Here is a 27520-nt window from a genome sequence, read left to right as displayed (position 1 = left end):
AGAGAAAGGAAAGGTTGCGCAAGTACAAGAGAGCACGAAAACAACGCATTCTACAATTCATTCGGCAACAAATCATGGCCATGTGGACGGTTGTCATGGCATCACCAAGCGCCGGGAAAACAACGTGGATGAAGACGCGTATGCAATGCCCGTATGTAATCAACTCTCCTCCCGCGTAGCGAGTCTACCCCTGTAGCGTTCAGACGTCCCATTTTATATCGGTGCTGCCCCGCAAACTAGCATTTACTCCGGAGTACATTTCTTAAACCACCTCCCGAGCAGGGTTAGATTTGCACCGGTTTAAGCGGCTTTCAGGGGCGACACCGGTATAACTTTGTACCGTGTGAACGCTCTACCGGGGCAGCCCCGGTGCTACACCGGAGTAAAAGTTGGTGTGTGAACACCCCTTCTGAAGAGCATTGCCAGCGTTTATGTTGACTCTTTACACACGATTGACATCATCTTCACCGGCTTCATGAGGTAGTCATCTGGAATGCCTCGTCAGAAGTTCATCCATGTACAGGGTCGCGGGCAAACTGGAGCCTATCCCAGCTGACTATGGGCGAGATGCGGGGTACACCCTGGACAAGGCACCAGATCATCGCAGGGCTGACGCACAACCATTCACACCTACGGTCAATTTAGAGCCACCACTAGGGTGGTCCCGAAACGTATGGGGAAAATTTTCTTTTTTACCAAAACATTCCGACCACCCTACCATTTTTTTTTTTACATAGGCTAAAAGAAGGCAACAAGCAAAATTTCAGAAAAATTGGTTAATATTTAGAGGTGCCACACGAGGTTGCAAATCGGGTTAAGCCATTAACATTAGCTGGTGCGTAGACTGTTGCAGAGAAGATCTCAAACCCCCCAAAACTCTCAGTTCTAGAGGGAATATGCCACTTCTATGAAAAAGAAGAGGCAGGAAGAGTTTATAGACTGATAGAAGGTTAACTTTCATGCACTAAGGGGTTCTTAAACAATGAGCACTGATCGTAATATGCTGATGAAGTTGTGAATGTTTTTCAGATGGCTAGCAACAGTAATACAAGTAGTACCAGTGGTGCAAAGCACAAAACCTGAAAGGACAATTATGTTTGGTTAATTGGTCCCACTTCCAAGGGACTGTCTGGGAGAAAGCTTCCTTCTGCTCGGGAAGTCCTTAGTGTGTCCTTTTATCTCCACAAGATACCAGAATACCGAAGGGTTTAGAAAATCACAGACAAGTAATACTTTGAACACAGGAAGTTATATTACTGTATTGTTTGTATTAATATGAAACAGTTAATAAGCCATATTATTTTATATTGTGTCTTGAGTGAAAACTTTAATGGCTTTGTGGCACCTCTAAACATTGTTCAATCTTAACCAAATTTTGCACAAACTTCTTTTAGGCAATGTAAAAAAAAAGTAAGGTGGTCGTAACAAACTCCTTAAAAAAAAAAAATATGTTGGGACCACCCTAGCCACCACTTAGCCTAACCTACATGTCTTTGGAGCGTGGGAGGAAACCCATGCAAACTCCACACAGAAAGGACCCCGTCAGCCACTGGGTTCGAACCCAGAACCTTCTTGCTGTGAGGCAACAGTGCTAACCACTACACCACCGTGCTGCCCTTTGTCAAATTAGTGCAATTTCTCGCCACTTTAATGCAATTGAGATCAAACAGTAAATAATAATTAAAAAAAAGAAAGTAAATAGCCCTATTCCACAACTGCAGTAATCCATATTTATGTCAAGAACTGCTCAGCCAGGCAAAGAGAAACAACATCCATCATTACTTTAAAAGACATGAAGTGTCTGAATTAATAAAAGTAAAGGAAAAACTATTGAATTAGAAGGGTGCCCAAACTTTTGACTGGTACTATATACGGATGTAAATGGAAAAAAAATATATTTTCAAAGCTTTGTGTGTTGTTCATGGTACACAAAAAACTGCTGAGATTCCAAAACTGTGTTACAAGATATACACGTTTGTTGGTCTTTAAAGGAGATACGCAGAACCATGGCCTCACTTTCGTTTATAAATGCCTTGGGACCTCAAGAATGGCAGAGGAATAGTTTTAAGCGTTAACACTAAATCTAATGGTAATTTTTACGATCAAAATGATTCATACAGGTAGCGGTCTGAGTGAATGACCTTGACATCTGTGATGTCACAGCAGGAAGTCTATTGGTCTCATCGCAATTTCCGCGATACTAAAAACACAGCGCTAACTTCAAGCTCATTTACCGCCATGCCACGTGGATGTGTTGCTGGTGGGTGCAGCGACACGACAGAAGGTGGATTTACGTTGCATTCATGACCCAAGAATGTTCAAACTGCAAAGATTTGGAAGTATTTTGCGAGAAGTTCACGGGCACATTGGGCGCCTACGACGTGGTCTCTCCTCTGCTCTGCACATTTTACTGAAGACTCGTACGAGACCTCTGATCTGTTGGAGCGCTGGCTATAAGCCCGTACTGAAAGAGGGTGCAGTATCAACAATTAAAGAAAAAGAAAGCTACAAGAGAAGGAAAGCAAGTTCAGTTGCACCAGTCCTCCCGGAGTGTGAGCCGAGGGTTGTTGCTAAAACCCGGGACGGGACAGGACATCATCACTCGGGCAGTGACCTCCCTGCGGTTGTTGCTAAAACCGGTGATGTCCCATCCCAGGTTTTAGTAATTGCCTGAGCCGCCGAGCAGTAATGGCGGAGTACTCAGCATGGAGAAAATGGAGAATGAGTGGACCAGCCGTCTGATTTCTCCGCTGGATATGCTCGCCTCAGCAGCAATATCTCGCCCTTACGTGGAAGAAGCGAACGAACTGAGAACTGAACAAACAACTGAAGGTCAGATCGTTTTAAAAACAATCGGCCTTCAAGAAGCGAGAACACAGACGGGTAAGAAGCGACTCATTTGGATACAAAACCAACACCACTTCTTGTTTACCTGCGTTTAGATTAATACATGTAACTTGTATTGCGTGTTTAAGTTACCGGTATAAAATTATTTAATCTGCTTCAGAATGTGATTGTCTCAGTTCATCTGATTATTTAATTAGCCTTTTACGTTTTATCAGTGAAAATGCATGCATGTACATGTCTGTTGCATAAGTAATAACACCCATCCTGTTTTAATGAAAGTCAACCCACAATCAATGAAGTCAAATCAGTGTTAGTTGAGCAAGTCGGTAACGGCATTTCTTCTTACTTTCACCATCAATTTTTTTTTTTTAAATATATGATTTTGATCTATAGCTGTAAAAGGCCTCAGCCTTAAAACCGGTTCCTGTTGTATCGTCACGCGCTCAGGGCTGGCTGGCTCAGCGGGGCAGCTCGAACGCCAACTTTGCGGTCGATTTTAACTCTCAAAAATATACATTTTTTTATTCCCATTTATGCAGCATACAAGAGTCAAGGATGGAGATACTATCCACTCAGAAATGCATTTAAAAATAAAGGTTCTGTGTATCTCCTTTAAAGTTAGTAAAACAAGGTGGGCTGCGATTTTAATAATTAAATTCAATTGCAACTCATAAGGGTGTTGATTTCTTAACTGTACATTTCATTGCTCCCTTTAGTTCAATAGTTTGCTTCACCAGGCCTAAAATGCGACTTTTTACATGAATTTTAATAAAATTGCTCTCAAAAATATTGTTGCATGTATATTCATCTGTACATACACAAGCGCTGTGCTTTTGCGGTAGATTTTCATGAACGTATTGCCTATAAATATCCAAGGACAATAGCCTATTAACTCCATACCCCACATAATTCTTCATGCATACTTTATAATACTACACAGAAAGTAAAAGAGAATATACTTCACAATATTCAGCAGGAATTTGCAGGACATAATGGGCTACAAACTGGTCAGAACAACAAAGCAATTTATGAGAGATGAAAATTTGACCCCAGTGTCCTCCCTTTGTACAGGCCGATTGTGACCAGGCCATATAGCAGTTATACTGTACAAGTCACTTCATCGCCCGCTGTTTTTTGCTCGTCATGTTACCAAGGAAAAAAAAAAAGGCACAAAATCCTGCCCTACTCCAGAAAACTTGCTACGAAGTATTGACACTGGAGACTGTGTTCATAAATGTTAAATAAATGTCTCCTTCTAGAACCCTTCACCATATCAACAATTCTGAAGTTGTCTTTCTAAAATGAAAACTATTAATCCATTTATTAGGTTTAGAAAGGCATATAAGGATGTATTGTGCAACAATAAATCATGATGACAAAATATATACTATCCACTCAAATTTATTTAAAAATAAAGGTTCTGTGCATCTCCTTTAAACTGTACGGCACGGTTACGCTGGATGCATCCCCCGATCCAATTTTTGTCAGCTTTCATGCCAGTCTCCATTTCACCAAAGTGAAAACCATCAATGAGCAGTCCGAAGTGAACGGGTTGGTTCAGAGAAGTTCACTGCCTCAGTCTCTTAATCATACACGTCTGTTAAGCAGGAAATCATTGCCATCAGTCCATTTTTCAGTAGCGAATCTTCTCTGCAAGTCTCCTGACGCGCACACATCCAATATGTTCAACTACACGACCTGCATATCAACGTTAAGCTTGTTCAGCTCATCGGACACACATGCAGGTCCCCTAATCCGTGTTGCACGCTTGAAGTGTGCAGAAAATCATTTGCGAGACAGAAGAAAACTGTGGAAAAGCAGGACCATTTCAGCACAAAGCTGAAAATTCTTTTCAAAGGTCACAGCTTAATGAAATTTACAATCTTAATAACGGAAACCGACACTTCATTCAAATCAGCAGGGGCTTCTCTGTGATAAACATGCTACTACAATATTACGTGCCACTTGCCATCTTCGAGTCGGTCATTGCCTGAGCGGTCTGAGTTTGCGCTGATGGACCCAAAGATGACTTTTTGATCTTCGGAATCCATTCAGCATCTCAAAAATTAATGCGATTGTCTGTAGCATACAAAAACGACCAAAATAATAAAAGGCAAAAGTTGGGCAATGCACATGACTGTCCATTTCTCAGCCTATCTACTCTCTGTGCCAAGCAACACGTATGGCAATTACTGCTTTACTCTTGAGCTTTTGCAGCAGTTTTGAATTATGCAATCATGCCTTTGGAAAAAAAAAATTTTAAATAAAAAATAGGTACCCTATGGGTGCATGTGGCTACTGCTTATAAATAAAACTGTTTTCTGATACCATGTCCATACAGCAAATATAGCATATAAGGGTCCGTCTCAGAAACTGGTCTCTCATTTGGGACATTATGGTCAAAAAATAAATTTTCTAATTTTTTTTGCATTTACCGAACACTCAATGTTTAATAAGAATAAAGACAGTATCTTGCTTTATCTGGCCTCCACTGTGGAAAATCTTTTTGATTACGATTCAAATGCTTTTGTAAAATTGATTTCCATATAAAATAACTCCATCATGAAGAATTAAAGCCCCTCCTTCACAGATGAGTGAAAATATTGAATAAATTTCCTCTTTCTGATTGCTTGGGTTAAAAATGCCAAGTTATGATGACTGAATTGATTATTCACTTAAATATGAATAATGAGATACATTTTGGGTATTTGATATGGCGAAATACAGTAGGACGCAATGGAAAAATCAAGAACGCACCGGAAAGATGAGAATAACGGTGGTGGTAAAAGAACAGCGACTGTACCGGCTGAAGGTCGCGCGGGTCTCTGCTGCGGCGCGCGAGCATAGGGACGTCACTACCGCACCGGACGGAGCGCGAGGGGGCGGGGGCGGGGCAAAATGACTGGCCGTGGATTCTATCAAAAGTTCGATCTAAATTGACCATGGTTGCAAAATATTGGCCAAGAATACATAAACACTACGAAATATGAAAGTAAGATGAAAAAGAAACGTTCTATTGCCTTATACTGCAAGACTAAAACAAAATAAAACTGTCAAAACTCACCTTTTCAGCGATAACGTCCGAACAGATCACCCGCGTAACAGAGAGACCGCAAATGGAAGGACAGTCAACTTTTAACTGTCGGAGTGGAAAATTCCATTCTACACATGCAAATTGTTAATGTGTGTCCTTCCCCGCACACAAATAACACGCTACGGTAAAAAATAGACCACAACTCATTTTATAGCTCAGAAATTCATACAGGACCAGCTACCATCGTAACATATTCTGTAAGAAACAGATTCTATACCTAACTTTCAGCTTTCGTTTTAAAAAACAAAATCGCAGATTTATAACTAAATTTTTATACGGCGTAGTGATTTTAAGTTACTACTTTTGGTGAGGTAGTGACCTTGACCCTGAGGCTTTCCGTTTAGATCAAAACACATGATCGTATCGGTTTTGGGTATGTGGAAAATGGAGTTACAACGATGATCAAATATTTTGCATGATGTTTTATTACGGTTATGATTATTCTGTGAGCGCACCAATCCTTAGGTGTATAAAGTTACAACTTAAAATACAATTAGTGATAACTGTAGACTTTTCAGTGGACTACAACCTTTTTAAGTGAATGCGATGTAGTCAAACGTTTATCATGTCTGAGATCAAGCCGCCATTTTTCCACAAATTTGCAGAATTTTCGCCAAATTCTGAATAGAGTATTCACATCAAAGATTTAGTTTTATCTGTATTATTTCTTTCAGCATTTTATTTCAAATTAAAACCAACATCACCATTCAAAACCGTATAGTTTATTGACTGAGTATACAACCCCAATTCAAAAAACGTTGGGACGCTGTGTAAACTGTAAATAAAAACAGAATGTGAAGATTTGCAATATCATGGAAAGCCTATATTTCACTGAAAATAGTACAAAGATGATGTCAAATGCTGAAACTGAGAAACTTTGGTTTTTTGAAAAATATATGCTCATTCTGAAGTCGTCAGCAACACAAAAAAGTTGGGACAGGTGCATGTTTACCACTGTGTTGCATCACCTCTACTTTTAACAACACTAAACTTTTAGGAACTGAGGAGACCAATTGCTGTAGTTTTGAAAGAGAAATGTTGTCTCATTCTTGCCTGATATTCAATTTCAGTTGCTCAACAGTTCAGGGTTTCCTTTGTCATAATTTTGTGCTTCATAATGCGCCAAATGTTTTAAATGGGATGCAAGTCTGGACTGCAGGCAGGCCAGTTTAGCACCCAGACTCTTTTACTCCAGAGCCCTGCAGTTTTAATATGTGCAGAAAACAGTTTGGCATTGTCTTGCTGAAAGAAGGAACGCCTTCCCTGAAAACAATTTTGTCTGGATGGCAGCATATTGCTCTGAAACGTGTATATATCATTCAGCATGAATGATGCCTTCCCAGATGTACGAGCTACCCATGCCATGTGCACTAATGCACCCTCATACCATCACAGATGCTGGCTTTTGAACTGTGCACTGATAAGCTGGATGGTCCCTCTCCTCTTTAGCCTGGAGGACATGGTGTCCATAATTTCTAAAAAGAATTTCTACTTTTGATTCGTCAGACCTCAGGACAATTTTCCACTTTGCCTCAGTCCATTGCAAAAGAGCTCGGGCCCAGAGAAGGTGGCGGTGTTTCTGGATATTGTTTATATTTGGTTTTAACTTGCATTTGTGGATGCAGTAATGAACTGTTTTCACAGATGATGGTTTTCTGAAGTGTTCCTGAGCCATCCAGTGATTTCCACTACAGACATGTGTCTGCTTTTAATGCAGTGTCTCCTGAGGGCCTGAAGATCACAGGCATCCAATGTCAGTTTTCAGCCTTGTCTCTTGCATACAGAGATTTCTCCAGATTCTCTGAATCTTTTAATGATATTATGTACCATAGATGATGTGATTCCCAAATTCTTTGCAGTTTTACATTGAGGAACATTATTCTTAAATTATTGCACTGTTTTCCCACGCAGTCTTTTACAGAGCAGTGAACCCCTCCCCATCTTTACTTCTGAGAGACTCCATTTCTCTGGGATGCTCTTTTTATACCAAATCATGTTAATGACCTGTTGCCAAGTAACCAATTTTTTTTTTTAAGCATTACACAACTTTTTCAGTCTTTTGTTGTCTCTGTCCCAACTTTCTGGAAATGTGTTGCTGACATCAAATTCAAAATGAGCATATATTTTTCAAAAAACAATAAAATGCATCAGTTTCAACATTTGATATGTTGTCTTTGTACTATTTTCAATGAAATACAGGGTTTCCATGATTTGCAAATCTTCACATTCTGTTTTTATTTATGTTGTACAGTGTCCCAACTTTTTTGGAATTGGGGTTGTATTTAGTGGGGTACCCCCACAGTACCCAGTTTCTGAGACAGACCCACACACACACACACGTCATCAATTATACTCGCCTCATCTCTTGCAAGTATCACCAAGCTGTGAGCAGCATCCGGGCTTTGTTCAAAATACAGCGCTGTGAACTGTATCCATTTTCAAAATAGTAAGAAAGCACTTGTTCATGAATCGTCTTAGAAGCATTATTTAATACTAATAAGCATTAAAATAAAATTTAAGCGAATAGCAGAAGTTTGACCAATTATACTTTTAGTTTTCATGAAGGAGCTGATTTATTCCCACATGGGACTTCTGTAATTGCAAACCGAGCGGATCGCTCAAAAGATTCCAACAGTCTTCGCTGCCTTCGAGTTTTTGTTGAATGGCTGGAATTCTCGGCGTAAATATCTGCCAGAAAGCTCAAAAACAACTTACAAAACCTTTCAGAAGGACCAAACAAAAGCTGTGATCATCAAAAGGTACACTTTCTGAAAATAAACACCACTTGCTTGATATTGAAATCGGTAGCCTTGGCGAACCGCGAGGAGAACTTCGTTTATCTTTATATCTGCCGATTATCTTCTGGTATGATGAAGTTATAACGAGGTTTCTCTTATTTCGTTTCTGGCTCGGATTGGCTCTGAAGTTTATCAAGAAGTAGAACGGGTAATCGAACTTGATCAGGATAAGTGCTGATTGGTTACGAAGTTTTGCTATTGTTACACCCATTCTTACACCACGATGACATAGTGGCTCCGCCTCTACGAGGCAATAGCCATAAAAAAATTTGATTGGATTTAAGGCCAGGCTTTCATGATTCGTTTCCAAACGTCTTCAAGAAAGCTGCTCCAGACAGACACTTTCTGTGGTGCCACTATCTGTATATGTACTGTAAATCTGAATTTCACATACTTCTCCCTGATGATCTGTGCTTGAGCATCTCTCTTTTACTGACAACATACCTACTGCCATTAAGTTCTAAATGTGATCATGCTTTTAGCCCAGAGGTGGGCAAACTACGGCCCGCAGGCCACATCCGGCCCGTTGGCGTTTTTAATCCGGCCCGCGGAAGACAATCATATAAACGCGATTGAGCAGATCGATAAACTATAAGCGTCAGTGTTATCACGTAGACAGGTGTTCTAGAGATCCGTCTTTCCAGTCAGTCGTATTCACGCGAGATTACATTTGCTGAGTGGTGCAGCGCGTGCCATGGAAGGCATTCTGGCACCCGTGCCACTCATGATCTCGAGAACACAGGATAAAACTTTACAATGAGTGGTCCTAAAAAAAGAAAAGTGGACAGTGAGTGCAGGGTGTTCAATAAAGAATGGACAACTAAATTTTTTTTGCTGAAGTCCGATCAAAGGCTGTATGCCTTATTTGCAAAGAAACCGTTGCAGTTTTAAAGGAATATAACATCAAACGGCACTTTCCCTTCAAGCATGCTAATTATGCTAACAACCAGTCAGCGCAAGCACGGACGAATACAGCTCAGCGGTTGCTGAGTGAATGTGAGTATTAACACTTTCGCTTTTTAAAACTATGTTGGAGCTGTAATAAGATGGTAGTCACATGTTTACAGACATAATAATATAAAAAGTATAACTCTTAGTAATTTTGGTTGTCGTGGGTGGCTGCTGTAGTGCTGGTGTTTGTTTTTAAGTACCGTGTGCTTTTGGGTGTCTGCTCCGCCCCTCATTTATGTCCCTGTCTGCTATTATAGGTGTATTATGAGCAGCTGACCTTGCTTCTGCTTGTATCTGTTCCTGGACTTTTGCCTGTGGAGGTTATTCTGATCTATGAGAGGCCTTTTGGAATATGAAAACCTGTTTGGAACCTGTGTTTTGATTTTTTGAGGACTGGAAATATTTCAGTGAGTGACTTTGAACCTGAAAACCAGTTTGGAGTTTTTTTGCTTTCTTGAGCCGTTTTGTTTGATTTTGTGGGCTGGATAGATCCAGTGCCAAACCACTGAACTGCAAATATGTTGGCATGGTGTGGTACCCAAACTGTTGAACTGCAAACATGTTGGCATGGCGTGGTACCCAAACTGTTGAACTGCAAACATTTTGGAATGGTGTGGTACCCAAACTGTTGAACTGCAAACATGTTGGCATGGTGTGGTACCCAAACTGTTGAACTGCAAACATGTTGGCATGGTGTGGTACCCAAACTGTTGAACTGCAAACATTTTGGAATGGTGTGGTACCCAAACTGTTGAACTGCAAACATGTTGGCATGGTGTGGTACCCAAACTGTTGAACTGCAAACATGTTGGCATGGTGTGGTACCCAAACTGTTGAACTGCAAACATTGTGGAATGGTGTGGTACCTCTCCTACTAATGGTGGTTGGTTGTACTAGCAGGCTGGAAGTGGATGGTTAAAAAAAAAAAAAAAAACCTCAGGTGTAAATCTACGAGTTCAGTGAAATGTACAAAAATGATATGTACTGATACGTAATTTAGTTCAATTTAATGATATGCAATTTAGTTGTATGTATAAAATGATACAAATATACAAATACACTGGCATCCTACTCATCCTGGCAGCTCAAAGATGTAATTTAAGAATTAAGTGTGCTACTTTTCTTACTGTCACGTGTGTGTGTGTGTATTACTTTTCTGGATGGATCCAGTGCCAATCTATTGAACTGCAAACATTTTTCTGCTCTGCCTTTGTTGACTGAGAACTAAAATAAATGTCAATCTGATCTGCATTTGGGTCTCTGTCAGTGAAGGCCTTACAATAACACTAAAGCTTTTCCGGTTTATGTTCGATATGTATGAATTTGGTGTTGGCCCGGCCCGCCCGGCAAATTTCAAAAGTCAATGTGGCCCCTGAGCCAAGAAGTTTGCCCACCCCTGTTTTAGCCCATCGACTAAGTATCATTTGGTTAGCTTACAAGTAAAATGTTATTTAAATTTAAACGGCCACATGCTAACAAGTATGATTTGATATGATGCATTCAGCAATTTAAAATCACAGGGGTTGGGGGGCACGGTATTTCTAAAAATAAAAACCCTGCTGCAGGGCAGTCAATGAAATCAGCAATAAGCCCTGCGACCTCACTGGTGACATCGACCCATAACCCTGCCATCAGCATGCACAGAGACAGACAGGAGGACAAAGGGACAAGGAGAAGCGAGAGGTCGGATTTGGCTGGCGGTTGTGTCCTTTCACTTGGCAGGGTAGGAACAGATGACCGAAGGAGAGCAAAAGCGAGGTCACGAAAGCCTGACAGAAAAGATCAGCAAAATGCAAAATACCACTAACACACACACACACACACACACACACAAACACACACATTGTTTTTATAGGCAGGATTGGACAGATGGAGAATATGAAAAGGGCAGCATTCATTTACAGACAGATATCAGAAAAGGTTATCCTGCATCAAGCCAGACAGATGAATGAATGCACACACTCATGGCTCAGATGGTCCAAGACAGCTGACAGATATGACATTTCAAGCCTTCAAACTTTTCACACACAAAAAAAATCCCACAGCCATGTCGGTGTGTGAGCATATAGTTGGCAAACACTCCCTCGTTAAGCTGGAGGATATTGCATACTGAATCAGGCACATAAATATGGAGGAGACGGGGACATGAAATTCTGACAGGACACACACACACAGACAATGGAGGGGGGGGGGGGGGGAGAGAGAGCGCGAGAGGAGAGAGCAGAATAAGAACACGAAGGAGAGAGGTGATAGAGGTGACGATGTATGCAGGGGAAGACGGCTCTGACTGCAGAAGCTTCTCTCACACACATCCCACAGGGACATATATGACAGTAGTTTGACACTCGGTAGACTTGCACAGAGGACAAAGACACACACACACACACACCTCAAAAAGGTCATGCTCATATTAAATTCAGTATGAGAGGAGTTTTGCATATAAAGTCCAAAGAAGTACGATGGCTATTCTACAGAGATGAGCACCACACACACACACACACAACCAGGCACACAGTCGCCTCTCCCCCCAAAATCTCTGGATAGCAATGAGCTTTCTCTCTGTCCTTCTACTCATCCACCTCTCAGCATTCATCCATTTTTATCAACATGCATCCCTCCGCTCCTGAAATGCTGGGTTTCAGTCACGTGACTTTTCTTAGCGGTTTTACCGGAAGTGAAATAGCTGGTGGTCTAAACTGCTGCCGTAGCGCAAACAACTAGCGATGACTTAGAGTACGCTCGTAATCTAGAAGCCACTGCTGGCTTTAGATATATTCAGAAGATTGCTATGTGCAATGGAATCGACCCCTACAGTCTGGGGTGGTGTTTACATTAGACCGTATCAGCGGATCATCAGATTAACGTTTTTAAAACGATTAGTGTGCACACAGCAACACCAATACACGATTCGCGTGCACACAGCAACGCCAATACACGGATACGCTCGGCTCCGCAGGCATCCTGCGCTCCAAATCACTCCGCCCTGAACAGCGAGTGCCCTCTGGAGGGTGCGCACTCCGGCCCTGCGCAGCTCACAGAGCGCGCGAGTGAAGTGCACGAGCAGTGATTCGGGACTGAGCCACTGTGTGTGTGATCCCAGCGCATATCACTTACCACTTGCAAGTGGAAGGATGGCAAGCCTAAAGACAATCATAACTACACAATGGGCAGTATTTGCATCAGTATTTGCAGTATTTTCATACTTTTATACTCTTTAATGAAAGGTGATACAAGGCGGAAGTCCGCGCCGTTTTTCAGCAGTCGCGTCACATGACCAACGCCAGCGAATCAGGAAGGTGGATGTCACAGTGACGTTGTCCAATGACGACGCCAGCTAGAGCTCAGCACAGCGTATCCGCGTATTCTCAATGTTTACACAGCACCGGACTAGACACGATCTAGATTGAATACGTGGATGCTAGCGGATTCCCGTTTCCCGGCGGTTTAATGTAAACGGACAGTGCATCCGCGAAGAAAACGAGACAGATACAGTCCAATGTAAACTTGGCCTGGGAAAGAAGGATTTGTCATACGGTCTCGAAAACTACCCTTCAGTCGAGTTCCCCGACATCTCGAACTATCTGGTGTTGCAGACGTCCTTCTACACCGCAAAACAGATGAAAGCGTGGAAGAGTATGGAGGCTTACAACTTTTTTGTATGTGGCTGGGTAAAGGACCTCGCTATCAAGCTGCTGCCAATGAATCCTGGATTGTTTTTGCCCGTGTAGACTACTGTTCAAAAGTTTGGGGTCACCCAGACAATTTTGTGTTTTCCATGAAAAGTCACACTTTTATTTCCCACCATAAGTTGTAAAATGAATAGAAAATATAGTCAAGCCATTTTTCTGGCCATTTTGAGCATTTAATCGACCCCACAAATGTGATGCTCCAGAAACTCAATCTGCTCAAAGGAAGGTCAGTTTTATAGCTTCTCTAAAGAGCTCAACTGTTTTCAGCTGTGCTAACATGATTGTACAAGGGTTTTCTAATCATCCATTAGCCTTCTGAGGCAATGAGCAAACACATTGTACCATTAGAACACTGGAGTGAGAGTTGCTGGAAATGGGCCTCTATACACCTATGGAGATATTGCACCAAAAACCAGACATTTGCAGCTAGAATAGTCATTTAGCACATTAGCAATGTATAGAGTGCATTTCTGATTAGTTTAAAGTGAAAAGAACAGTGCTTTTCTTTCAAAAAGAAGGACGTTTCAAAGTGACCCCAAACTTTTGAACGGTAGTGTACCGTAAGTACGTTTAAGCTTTTCGTTTGCGTCTTTACAACGAAGCGCTGCAAGTTGAAGTGTAAACAAAGAACAGTTGGCTTGATTCTCACTTGTGTTGGCTCTTATCTCTCGGGTAAATCATTCACAAAGATCATCAGAAACCCCTTTAAAGACCTGGATCTTAGTTAAACAAGACGGAGAAGTGATCACGGCGCATTGTAACTGTACGGCTGGGGAAGGATTTTGTCACGACCTTCATGCATATGGACTTTGTGAGGAGTAAACAAAGAAACAGCTGGGGACTTTAGCACTTCATGACTAAAAAAATAAATTAATTTTTAAAAAAGTACCGTAAAATAACATGGCAAGAAAAGTACTTGGAGAACACCAAGGACGTAGCTGAGAGGGAAATACAAACCTTTCATCAAGTGATCAGTGCAAACTCGAGCATGCTTCGACTCGGCTCCCTTCAATTTCACCGAGAGGTTCAAAAGCCACCTTTCTCCACGTCTTTTTGTGAAATCCTGTTTGCTCACCTTTTTTTTTTATTAGTTCATGGGGAACCCTGAAGAAACTTATCAGTTTCACGGTTTGATCGATTCGAACAACCTAAAACAACGCAAGCGTAAGGCGTTTTTCATGTGAGCAATGCAGCTTCTCCGTACAAACGCTTCATCAACTGAGCTTTGGTAGACCACCAGCTAAAGTTCTGAATAACTAATGAGGCGGCTGTGACGTCACGTGAAACCCAGCGATACACCCTCCGTCCCAACACGCATCCCTCTGCTCCCGAATATACCCTCTTTCTTCGCATGCATCCCTCAATCCATCCACTTCAGTACCTATCCCTCCAACCCTGAATCCACCCGCCTCTCTCGGATGGCATAATATAGACAAAGTGCTGGATGTAATGGAGTTTGAGCAACTTTCCATCTTTTAAACACTGCTCTGATCACTGCTTAAAGTAAAGGTAAAGGATAGGATTTATTGTGCAACCCTACATCTCAGTATTCATCCATCAACTTCAGCATCCATCTATCAGTTTCAGCATTCCGGCATATACACATCCATTTCAGCATCCATCCACCCATTTCAACATCCATCCTGCTTAGCATCTACCCATCCATCACAGAAAAACGTGACTCTTACTGCAGAGAGTGCTCGAAAACCACACACACAGAGACAGCACTTACCTTTTGAGGCTGTGTAGGTGGGGTCAACAACATGTGGGAGAGAGAAAGATAAAAAAAACAAAAAACAAACATGAGCTGGTGCTAGTGATCGATCTATTCATTCATGGAGAAAACTGAGCATGAACACAGTAACACACTGCAGTTACAGCACTCACGCTTGGGCTGGGAGGAGAACGCCAGAGCAAGTCTGGAGAAAAGCTCGTTACTCTCAAAGCGGTCTTCTTTCGATTTCACCCAGAAACTGTTCTCTGAAAGGTCCTCAGCTTTAATCTTCAACACAAAAATAAAGCAGTCAGTTCATCCATCCATCCATCCATCCATCCATCCCTCCCTCCCATTCAAGCAATCCATCCATCCAAACAGTGAAAGACTGGATTACAGAGCCTCCAGTCGCATATCCGAACACTAATCTTGTTTTTGGACCGAGTGCACACACTTTGCTTGGGTTTAAACGTTAGAGCTCGAGAAGGTTGTGAACATTTTTTTTTTTTTTTAATAGTGACTGTGGAAGATCTGCCAATGCACAAACTGGCAACTACAAGAGCACATTCTCGGAAAGGTAAAGTGGCACTCGTCTTTTTGGTCTGATTATTAAACCAAACATATCAAAAATATTCAGCGATGTGATCATTTTATTGAGTAATCACATTATTAATTTAAAAAAAAAAAAAATTACATATCTACCAAGTCACAAACCGCAGTTGTCTTGGACACGAGTGGTGTGCGAATTGTTATGACTGTCTTCTTGATAAAAACCGAGCTACTTCCCTACTGATCAGAGTTTCAGCAGTTTGGTTGAATTTTGTGTTTTTGCCCTGTTGTTAGTTAGTACACCAAGTGGTTTGCATGTAGACACGGGTTATAACATCAACAAAACTGACTTCATATTAAAACTGTTAATGTTATGGTCATGTTGTCTGTTGTTGCCCAAATGAGGATGGGTTCCCTTTTGAGTCTGGTTCCTCTCGAGGTTTCTTCCTCATGTCGTCTGAGGGAGTTTTTCCTTGCCACTCGTATTCTTCATACGAACTACAGTACATCCGGGACATCAAGTGACAAATTTGGGTACTTTTTGTCCGTGAATGTGTCTATATAATAATAAAAAAAATCGCAAGCTGGCTTAAAGATATGAACTTTATTTTCTCATGTTGAAAAACTCGTCTTTCAGACAAAAAACACATTGTGGATCCGAGTGACGTACTGTATTTTCCGATATTTCACTCCGATGAGGTCACTCCGAACGTTTTCCTGCTGACTAGATGCGCGTAGTCAAAGACTACGTTCAGACTGCACCCTGAAACGACCCATATCCGATTTTTTTGCCCATATGCGACCTGTATCCAATTTGTTATTGACGATCTGAACGACACAGATCCGATTTTTTCACATGCGACCCAGGCTGCTTGGATATGTGGTCCTAAATCTGATGTATATCCGATATTTTCACATGCAACTGCAGTCTGACCGGACAGGCCGCATTCATGCGACCTACACGTCATCAACAAGAGACAAACGTCACTATTCTGCGTTGGCTAATCCCGCCTCAAACACCATTTGTACAGTTTTCAGAATTTAAATAGACTTTTATAGAATTGATCAAGCTAATGGTGGATTTGGTAGGGACCTGGATGTTGATCTGTTAGCCTGATTAAATAAAACAGTTTCTGTAACTGATTTATAACTTAAACCATCCTGTATTACAAGATTATAAGATTGTTCTGGAAATTTCCAGTAATTTGACACCTTCGGTCTCATTAGTCTGCTGCCCACATTAATCAGATTATTGTGTGAGTTCCGCCGCCGCCACAAAAACCGCATCGACAGGTACCGCCTCATCTGCAGAATTCAGCTGCCTATAAACAATCTAAATAAATATTTATAAAAATGTAGAAAAAGTTTATTAATATGACGAAATAAATGTGTGCAAATTATTAAGCCTGAATTAAGAGTTTGGTAATACAGCGGCCGTATTCCAAATGACTGCCTACTGAAGCTCGAGTGCACTATATAGAGTTTAAAAATCCATTACTTCCTAGTAACATGTAGTTCACTTATATAGAAATTAGAGAGACATTTAGGAGTCAACCCTCGTTACCAGGCTACACATTTTCATTTCAGTTCAGAAACAAAAACACACACGAGACCTCACACTTTAACACTAACCAGATAATTAAACAAACAAACAAACAAAAAAAAGAAATCATTAAACTTGGAGTGCGCTTTTTTTTGTTTACGTATTACGTAGATGTGCTTATTACGTGTCAATTTGCGCATGCGGGACACTTTTGGGTCGTTTTCCGTTCATATTGGAGATCGCATACAAGTCTCATATAATTGGTAATGTGAACGGCCTAACAAAAAAATCGGATTTCACAACAAATCGGATATGGGTCGTTTCAGGTTGCAGTCTGAACGTAGTGAAAATGGCGAACCGGTTCAAAATTAATATCCTTTTGATTAACTTGCGCGTTTTTTTTTTTTTGTGGATGTGGCTACATAATATAAAGAAACATTACACGGTGGCGCAAAGATATGAAGTTTATCTTCTCATGTTGGAAATATTTCACTCGTTTGCTTGGCTCACTTGAATATATTCACCACTCAGAGAGAAAACTTCACATCTTCGCACCACCATGTAATATCTTCTCTCTCATTCACATACAACACACAAACACCCCCCACAATGACTAAGTTAGATTAGTAGTGGAGTGACTTAATAAAATAATAAAAATAATAATAATAATAATAATATTTTATGCTATATTCCATCACAACGGGGTGTGCGATGGTTTGTTTGAAGGGGAAGGGAGAGAGAGGATTGTGCCTTTCCTTGTTTCTTACTAAAAGAGGTGGACAGCCCAACTGTCTGATCTACCGCCCCATTTATCTGAAACGCGGAGTATGAACTTGCCAGACGGCCAAATACTTACGCATCGCAACTTTAAATCAATATGGGGGATTACAGCGGAGACTAAACTGTATTTTTTTTTAAAAGCCTTTAAAACGATGCAGAAAGGTAAACCATGTAGTGTTGAATCCTCAAGTAGTATTACATCATATATAAACTCGCATCCTATGACTGTGTTTCTGAAACGGCAGAGCCCGAGTTCACCAACAATTTACTCTGAACGTGCAATATATTGCAGCAAACAAGATCAGTGCTGTTGTAGCTGCTCGAAAATCCTTTCTTGCTGCAGAAATAATAACTGCCCTGCCAGCTGCAGCGATTCCCAATTAGGGGTTTAATGGATTATCACGAGTGAATGCTTTATCACCAACGACATGCTATTTTAGCTCGAATGAGTTTCCCCTTTCAGAAAGACACAGCGCCCCTGAAACTTGGTCCACGCTACATGAACACAACTTTAAGTCAATTAATCTCTGCTGGCGGCAGGGTGAACCGTCAGAGCTGCTGAAGGCCTCTGAGGAGCGCGCGCTGCCGCTGCACAGGCCGCTTTTCAACAGCAATAATACACAGCCTCATGCCAACAACCACCATCCGAGAGAAAACGAATACGCAAACATGAATAGGGAAGGATTACGGAATAGGAGAAAAGATGATGGAAGGTGGAACTGGGAAAAGAAAAAGAGGAGAATGAAACTCGTTAAAATTGACCCTGAATTTACCCGCACCAAGGACCAAAATGACAAAAGGTTCAAGGAGAAGGCAAGACCTATTATTTCCCCATCGTTTTTATAGTTTTTTAGTTTAGGCCCTTAGCCTACAGATGAGCATAGGCCATCGACGACCCTCCGCCAATGAACTCGGTTCTGGGCTTCTTTTGCTGCTTCACTCCAGGTGATCCCATGCTGTCTCAGTTCTGCTTCAGTGTCTCGCCTCCAGCTGTTTCTGGGTCTGCCACGTTTTCTCTTCCCCTGCGGGTTCCAAGTCAGGGCCTGGCGTGTGGTGCTGGATGATTCCTTCCTGAGTGTGTGCCCTATCCAGCCCCACTTCCTTCGCAGAATCTGCTTGGCCACTGATTCCTGTCCCGCCCTTTGCCACAGGTCTTCATTTCTGACTTTGTCAGGCCAGCGTATCTTGAATATCCGCCTCAGACAGGTGTTCAAAAATGTCTGGATCTTCCGCAGCATAATTTTTGTAGTCCGCCAAGTCTCAAGCATAAAGCAGAACCGATTTTACATTGGAGTTGAAAATGCGGAGCTTGGTCTTCATGGTGATCTCCTTAGAAGTCCAGATGTTCTTCAGCATGACAAAGGCTCCTCTCGCCTTTCCGATTCTAACAGTGACGTCACGGTCGGTGCCTCCCAGATGGTCAATCACACTTCCAAGCTATACAAAGGTCTCTACCTCTTTGATAGGGTCTCTGATAGTTTTTATCCTTCACCATTTTTCCATCCATCTTTCTCTCATTTCACTCTTGGTAATGCTTTCTTCACCCGTTTCATTCTATCCTATTAAATCAGCACCAACACATTTCTCCTTTTTGAACTGGTACTAGAAAGCCGGATTGAACAAAATTAAATTTGAATAATACGCATGTAATATAAGGAAAGGTATAATATTAGAAAAACGGACATAACGAAACAAGAAAGACTTCAGAAAGGAGGTAGAGACTTCTCTGATCCTAATTTCTCATTACTTTGCTTGCTGATCACCGAGTGGGAGCATTAGCATTTGAGAGTGTATGTGCACGCGTGTTTTAGGGAGTGTAGGATTGGGAAAAGCTGCGGATGAGAGAAAGAGCAAAAGAGAAAAAAAAAAAGGTGTTAATTTAAATTACAAAAGAATAATGTCCTTTCTAGCAGCAATTTAATTATCTTTCACAGCCACAGTTAAAAGAAGCAGGCTTATTAAAAAGCAATTTCACTGACATCCTCGTCAAAGAGCTCTCACCACGAGAAGAAAGCAAGAGAGGAAGCGAGAGTGAGACAGACACACTCATGAAGTCGACTGCAGCCATTAAAGAGTAGCTTTAGGCTAATAGAGGAGACAGAACCGTTTTGATGTTTTAAGTCCTTCTGAGGGCGAGGGAAAGTGAGAAAATGAAGTGAGGGAGGAGAAGAAACAGATGAACAAATAGTCACAAGTAATCCAAATGCAGGTAAAACGCTATTAGGCTCCCTGTACTTCGGCAACACACACCGGCAGTTTTAGTTGCCTGGAAACCTCACCTTTGGTTGCTTGGAAACCTAACCCTTCAAATAATTTACCACAAGTGGACTCTAGGCAAGTTCTAGTGACATCTCCGTGTAACAAAAGCAAACAGGATGTACCCGAGTGCAATCTGGAGTGCCTCGACCAAGGGTCTGAATGCATATGTACAACCCCAATTCCATAAATTTGGGACACTGTAAAACGTAAATGAAAAACAGAAGGACAACTTAGAAATAATGGAAACCAGATATTTCATTGAAAATAGTTCAAAGACAACGTATCAAATGCTGAAGCTGAGAAATTTCATTTCATATACATATCTCTCACTGTGTTGCATCACCTCTACTTTTAACACACTAAACTTTTGGGAACTGAGGAGACCAATTGCTGTAGTTTTAAAAAGAGAAATGTTGTCCCATTCTTGCTTGATATACAATTTCAGTTGCTCAACAGTTCAGGGTCTCCTTTGTCGTATTTTGTGCTTCATAATGCGCCAAATGTTTTAAACGGGAGACCCGTCTGGACTGCAGGCAGGCCAGTTTAGCACCCGGACTCTTTTTTGTATTGTCTTGCTGAAAGAAGGAAGAACTTCCCTGAAAACGATTGTGTCTGGATGGCAGCATATTGCTCTGAAACGTGTATCTATCATTCAGCATTAATGATGCCTTCCCAGATGTACAAGCTACCCATGTCATGTGCACTAATGCACCCTCATACCATCACAGATGCTGGCTTTTGAACTGTACACTGAGAACAAGCCGGATGGTCCCTCTCCTCTTTAGCCTGGAGGACATGGTGTCCATGATTTCTAAAAAGAATTTCTACTTTTGATTCATCAGACCTTAGGACAAATTTTCCACTTCGCCTCAGTCCATTGCAAAAGAGTTCTGGCCCAGAGAAGGTGGCGGTGTTTCTGTATATTGTTTATTTGTGGTTTAACTTCCATTTGTGGATGCAGTAATGAACTGTTTTCACAGATGATGGTTTTCTGAAGTGTTCCTGAGCCATACAGTGATTTCCACTACAGACATGTGTCTGCTTTTAATGCAGTGTCTCCTGAGGGCCTGAAGATCACAGGCATCCAATGTCAGTTTTCAGCCTTGTCTCTTGCATACAGAGATTTCTCCAGATTCTCTGAATCTTTTCACGATATTATGTACCATAGATGATGTGATCCCCAAATTCTTTGCAATTTTACATTGAGGAACGTTATTCTTAAATTGTTGCACTGTTTGCCCACGCAGTCTTTCACAGAGCAGTGAACCCCTCCCCAGCTTTACTTCTGAGAGACTCCACCTCTCTGGGATGCCCTTTTTTAAATCCAATCATGTTACTGACTTGTTGCCAATTAACCAAATTAGTTTTTTTTTTTTAAGCATTACACAACTTTTTCAGTCTTGTCCCTGTTCCAACTTTTCTAAAATATGTTGCTGACATCAAGTCCAACATGAGCATATATTTTTCAAAAACAATAAAATCTCAGTTTCAACATTTGATGTCGGTGTACTATTCTCAGTGAAGTATAGGGTTTCCATTATTTATAAATGATCACATTCTGTTTTTAATTTAGTTTACACAGCATCCCAAATTTATGGACTTGGGGTTGTATTTTCAACATGAGAAGATAAAACTTCATATATTCACACCATGTAATTTTCTTTATATGGACACATTCCCCCCCCCCCCCCCACACACACACACAAGCTAACGAGGAAAAAAATACCCAAGTTAATCAACAGAATTTTAATTCTGAATCACCATTTTGACAAAACGCGTCTAGTCAGCAGGAAAACACTAGAAGTGACGTCGTTGGAGTGAAATGTGTCACTCTGAGCCGCGATGCATTTTGTATGAAAAATGCAGTGTGATCTGTCTCACAGTATTGGTTCTCCATGTCCTGGATGTAGCGTTTCACTAAAATGACAAATCTGAAGTCTTGGTGCTATAAATAAATCACATTCTGGCAGGAGATCAATTCCTAGAAATTCATCATGTGGCTAAGTGATTTCATTGCAACTCTTGTGTATCATTTTGACATAGGAACCAAAGTCAAAGACGTTGTCTTCTTACAATAAATGTTTTTGGGAACTCAATGCTGGCGTCATCTGCCAGTCAGCCGTATCCTTTGGCTCTCACTGGTAGTCACCTCAAAGCTGAGAGCTGTTTAACTACATACCCGTCATGTCAGTCGAGATTATTTCACCTATCATTGCAACGTTATTGAATTTCATTGACATCACGTGGTTACTCATCGCCACAAAATGCGTTTTCTGTGTATGCCCCTTAACAGTGGACTGCGGTCGCGTCATCTACCAACAATAGTCTCACTTCTCAAACTCACCTTACTCCAGTTAGCCCTCTTAAGCTGCACCTCTGGTTTGTACTCTTTCTTGGGCTGCAGGCCAAATGGTAGTTGCACTGGAGCAGCCCAGGCTCCAAACCCTCCTGGTGGTGGTGGGGGCATACCAGGAGCACCGAATAACGGAGGTGGTGGTGGCATACCAGGAACACCAGGTAATGGAGGTGGTGGAGGGGGCATACCAGGAGCACCAGGTAATGGAGGTGGTGGAGGGGGCATACCAGGAGCACCAGGTAATGGAGGTGGTGGAGGGGGCATGCCTGCTTGGCCAGGCAGAGGTGGTGGCGGTGGGGGCATGCCTGCTTGGCCAGGCAGAGGCGGAGGTGGAGGCGGCATGCTTGCTTGGCCAGGTAGAGGCGGTGGTGGTGGTGGTGGTGGAGGGGGCATGCCTGCTTGGCCAGGCAGAGGCGGTGGTGGTGGGGGCAAGCTTGCTTGGCCAGGCAGAGGCGGTGGTGGGTGGGGTAACGAGGCTGGTGCTGATGGGTCAATGGAGGTTGGCACGGGCACCTTGCTGATTTGTGTCTTGGCTTCCTCAAGATCCTTAGAAAGTTTTTCGATCTGAGAGAGAGAGAGAGAGAGAGAGAGAGAGAGAGAGAGAGAGAGAGAGAGAGAGAGATACCGTACACTGATCATTTCTCATTAGGTTTGCAAAATTAAATGCATTTAGGTCTCCCCCCCCAAAATTTCCTTGATTAAATCAAAAAAAGTTTGACTGTGATATCAGTACTCGGGTAAAGGTCACTGGTTCTTTTTACTGACTCTGTTACATTAAATCACAAGATCTCCACTGATGCATTTAATATTTCAAAGACGTATCCAATTAATTTAACGAAAGAGCATTCATAACACAAAGATTTACAGATGTAGTTTAATACACACACACACACGTTCAAAAGTTTGGGGTCACCCAGACAATTTTGTGTTTTCCATGAAAAGTCACACTTTTATTTCCCACCATAAGTTGTAAAATGAATAGAAAATATAGTCGAGACATTTTTCTGGCCATTTTGAGCATTTAATCGACCCCACAAATGTGATGCTCCAGAAACTCAATCTGCTCAAAGGAAGGTCAGTTTTATAGCTTCTCTAAAGAGCTCAACTGTTTTCAGCTGTGCTAACATGATTGTACAAGGGTTTTCTAATCATCCATTAGCCTTCTGAGGCAATGAGCAAATACATTGTACCATTAGAACACTGGAGTGAGAGTTGCTGGAAATGGGCCTCTATACACCTATGGAGATATTGCACCAAAAACCACACATTTGCAGCTAGAATAGTCATTTACCACATTAGCAATGTATAGAGTGCATTTCTGATTAGTTTAAAGTGATCTTCATTGAAAAGAACAGTGCTTTTCTTTCAAAAAGAAGGACATTTCAAAGTGACCCCAAACTTTTGAACGGTAGTGTATATATGCTTAGAATGTAGAATAAGAAGGAATCACCAACAATTTTAAACCAATTTAAAAAGGCACAATGATAAAATGCAGTAAAACTATTGGTGTTCCTAAATGGAATAACTATTAATGAAAAAAGCACACACCCCCACGTGCACACAATCTTGGTTTGAATACTCAGCAAATTATTGCCATTATGGCGAACAATTGAGTCATTATGTACAGTCCTGAATCTAAAACGAATAAAGAGCAACAAACTAGAAAACAGGAACGCAACACTGTCCTTCAATAACTTCTCTCATAATCCCTGTCCAATTTTAGATCTAACTGGAATGCCAGAGGCACAAACCAAAATATATATATTTCCAAGTTCCAAATATAGTTCAAGGTCAAAGTTGAGTTGACGCAAATTACCAAGTGATATGGATTACACAGTCGCACTGTCGTCAGGCGAAGTTCTCTCAAAGAAGCAGGGTTTACTCAAGCCCCTGGGACAAATAATGAGGTTAGACAGGGAAAGAGGGAGAAAAGGAGAGGCAGCAGATGTAGAAAGGTCAGAGCTGAAATTGAAGAGAGATGAGCAGGGTATAAATCCATGTCTAATTAAAAGGATCATTTAATTATCCAGAACTCGACACAGCTCATTAAAAATGACCAGTCTGCTAATTTCACATCAGGGAAACAGGAAGCCTGATGGAAAAGAGGAGGAAGTGCAAGACAGAAGAGTCAGACATTTCTCACTCCGATTAGCCCGAGTATCTGAAGCGCAACAATTCCACTGATGCTGCAAAACCCAAAGTGTGTGTGTGTTGGTGTGCGTGCGTGCGCGCATGTGCAGGTGTGTGATTCGACAATGACAATGTTTGACGGTTGTTTCTCTGTTCCACATTAAAAGCAGGTTGAGGTGGCAGGCTATGTTTAGCTCAGCAAGTTTCTCCCTCACTCCGTCTGGCTCTGTCACATCTGTCTGTACTTTGTCTATAGTCATCTCCGCCTCCGCGTTTCTCCTCTCATCCACTAACTTCTTTACTTTTGCTGACTGCTGCTTTTCTCCTATTCCCATCAACTTTAATTATTCCTTTAACACACAAACTCGCTGCTTGGAGGAGTGTACTGTCTGGGGGCGCCACCCCCATCAACAGGCAGGTTTCCATGGAGATGCCAGAATCCTTTGAGGAAGTCAAAAGTTCAAGAGCTTACTGTATGTATTTTTATATATATATGAGTGATTCCACACTTATGGGTACTGAAATGGGGACATGAACTTATTTTTAAAAATTCACCTAAAACCATTTATTTTTTTTACCATCAGGTCACAAAACATGTAATCTTTAATGAATGATATGTTAAAAGATAACTTTAATTTTCTGAGATGTAATAAAAACATATTTATATGCCAAAGTCAGAACGTAACAGAAGTGTTGTGGACATATATATTCTCAATTTTAACAATGTAGAATTACTTTTTGAAACATAGGAAGGTGATGTTTTAGCAAATATAATTAATAAACATGTGTAGTAGAATAAACATACACATTCTTTCAATAAGATTAACATGGTATATAGCTAGATTGTAATTAATTTGTAACAGACGCGAGATGGACAATCGTAACAGAAGTAATGGAACAGACATCATTTTGGAACTCATAGGCTTGACTTTGGCATATAAATATGTTTTTATTACATCTCAGAAAATTAAAGTTATCTTTTAACATATCATTCATTAAAGATTACATGTTTTGTGACCTGATGGTAAAAAAAGAAATGGTTTTAGGTGAATAAGTTCATGTCCCCATTTCAGTACCCATAAGCGTGGAATCACTCATATATATATATATATATATATATATATATATATATATATACATACACACACACACACACACACACTGTATAAACACAGTAATGTGCAAAAGTCTTAGGCACATGCGTGTTTAAAAAAAACAAATGCTGTAGACCAAAAATGGCTTTAAAAAAAATGAAAGGTTTCAAAAAAAAAAAAATTTAATTGAAAAAAAAAACACCCTATAAACAGCAGTAAGCCATAATAAATGAAACGGTCAATATTTGGTGCGAAGCGACTTTTTTTTTTAAAGCAGTCATCTCCGGTACAATCCATGCAGTTTTTATAAGGAAATGAGCTATAGGTTTTATTGAGCATCTTGCAGAACCAACCACAGTTCAGGACACTTCGTCAACACTTGCTTCTTAATTTTACAGCAAAACCCAGTAGCCTTCATTATGCTTTCTTTAGTCATCTGAAAAGTGCTCTCTGAGGTGACATGCTGCTCAGAAACAAACTAAGATTTAATTTTGTGCTGGAAAACAAACATTTGGAGCTCTCAAATGTTTTTGTGCTGACTCGATAACGTAGAAGTCATAAAATAGAAAACTGATAAAGTTTGGATAGGGGAAAAAAAAAAAAAACAGTACCTCAGATTTTTGCACCGTACTCTATATATAAAAACTATTTTTCAACCATTGCTAATCAAGATCTAAAAACAATATAAATTGTGATTTCAGAGATTTGTTTCACACTGGTAGACATCAAATTCTCATATCATCTCATTATCTGTAGCTGCTTTATCCTGTTCTACAGGGTTGCAGGCAAGCTGGAGCCTATCCCAGCTGACTACGGGCGAAAGGCGGGGTACACCCTGGACAAGTCGCCAGGTCATCACAGGGCTGACACATAGACACAGACAACCATTCACACTCACATTCACACCTACGCTCAATTTAGGGCCCGTTTACACGAGGACGCTGTCGGGTAAAAACGACTAAATATTTTATCGGAAGTGCCTTTCGTCTACACGGGGACGGCGTTTCCGAGGCTGAAAAATGGAAAAAATTGAAAACGCCTTCCAGAGTGGATAAGTTAAAAACAGCCCCCGTTGCATATCCGTCTAAACTACCCAATACGCCAAACTCTGCTCGGATCTGCTCACGTCGGGTACGCGTTTACGTCATACATGTGTCATATACTGTACATGCCAGCCCGGGAAGTAAGAAAGTAAGTAAAAAAGTAAGAGCATGTCTGATTACATCGATCCAACGGACCTTCAAGCTGCTCTGGCAGCTTTAATAAACGTCCAGGAGTCCTTCGAACATCTATACCGAATCTGCACATATACCGTTAATGAACAGAGGCGGGTATAGTATGCTCTTACTTTTTTACTTACTTACCATAGCCAGAGTAGTCAAAGTTTTCGCGGCGCAGATGTGCAGATCAGACAATACGGAAGACGTTGCGCATGCGTGCAGACATAGCGGAGGTCTTTCACAGCACCACCTAGCCGCCTGGCATGCACATCCAATTGAATTCCACACGTTTATGCGTCACCGTATAGACGCAGATTTCCTCCTTGAAAACGGTCATGTAGACGCGGAAAAAAGTGAGAATGAAAACGGACTTTTGCGTTTTTGTTTCAGACCGTCCCCGTGTAAAGTGGGCCTTAGAGTCACCAGTTAGCCTAACCTGCATGTCTTTGGACTGTGGGGGAAACCGGAGCACCCGGAGGAAACCCACGCGGACACG

The 27520-nt window shown here is 41.3% G+C and overlaps 1 protein-coding gene across 1 annotated transcript in view; it reads right to left on the bottom strand.

The window, feature by feature from the left end:
- Window positions 1-15204: 15204 nt before the first annotated feature.
- The window catches only part of LOC132870085 (protein diaphanous homolog 1), a 197738-nt gene continuing 185422 nt past the window's right edge, over window positions 15205-27520 (bottom strand). Inside the window, exons 16-17 of the mRNA XM_060903632.1 lie at window positions 22569-23144; window positions 15205-15381 (exon numbers count right to left, since the gene is read on the bottom strand). Of these exons, the coding sequence (XP_060759615.1) occupies window positions 15205-15381; window positions 22569-23144 (753 nt within the window). The remainder of the gene's footprint in view (window positions 15382-22568; window positions 23145-27520) is intronic.

This window comes from Neoarius graeffei, chromosome 2, assembly GCF_027579695.1.
Source record: "Neoarius graeffei isolate fNeoGra1 chromosome 2, fNeoGra1.pri, whole genome shotgun sequence".
NCBI classification, from domain to species: domain Eukaryota; kingdom Metazoa; phylum Chordata; class Actinopteri; order Siluriformes; family Ariidae; genus Neoarius; species Neoarius graeffei.
The sequence above is the reverse complement of the archived record's forward strand: the minus strand, read 5'-3'. Positions and strand labels throughout refer to the sequence as shown.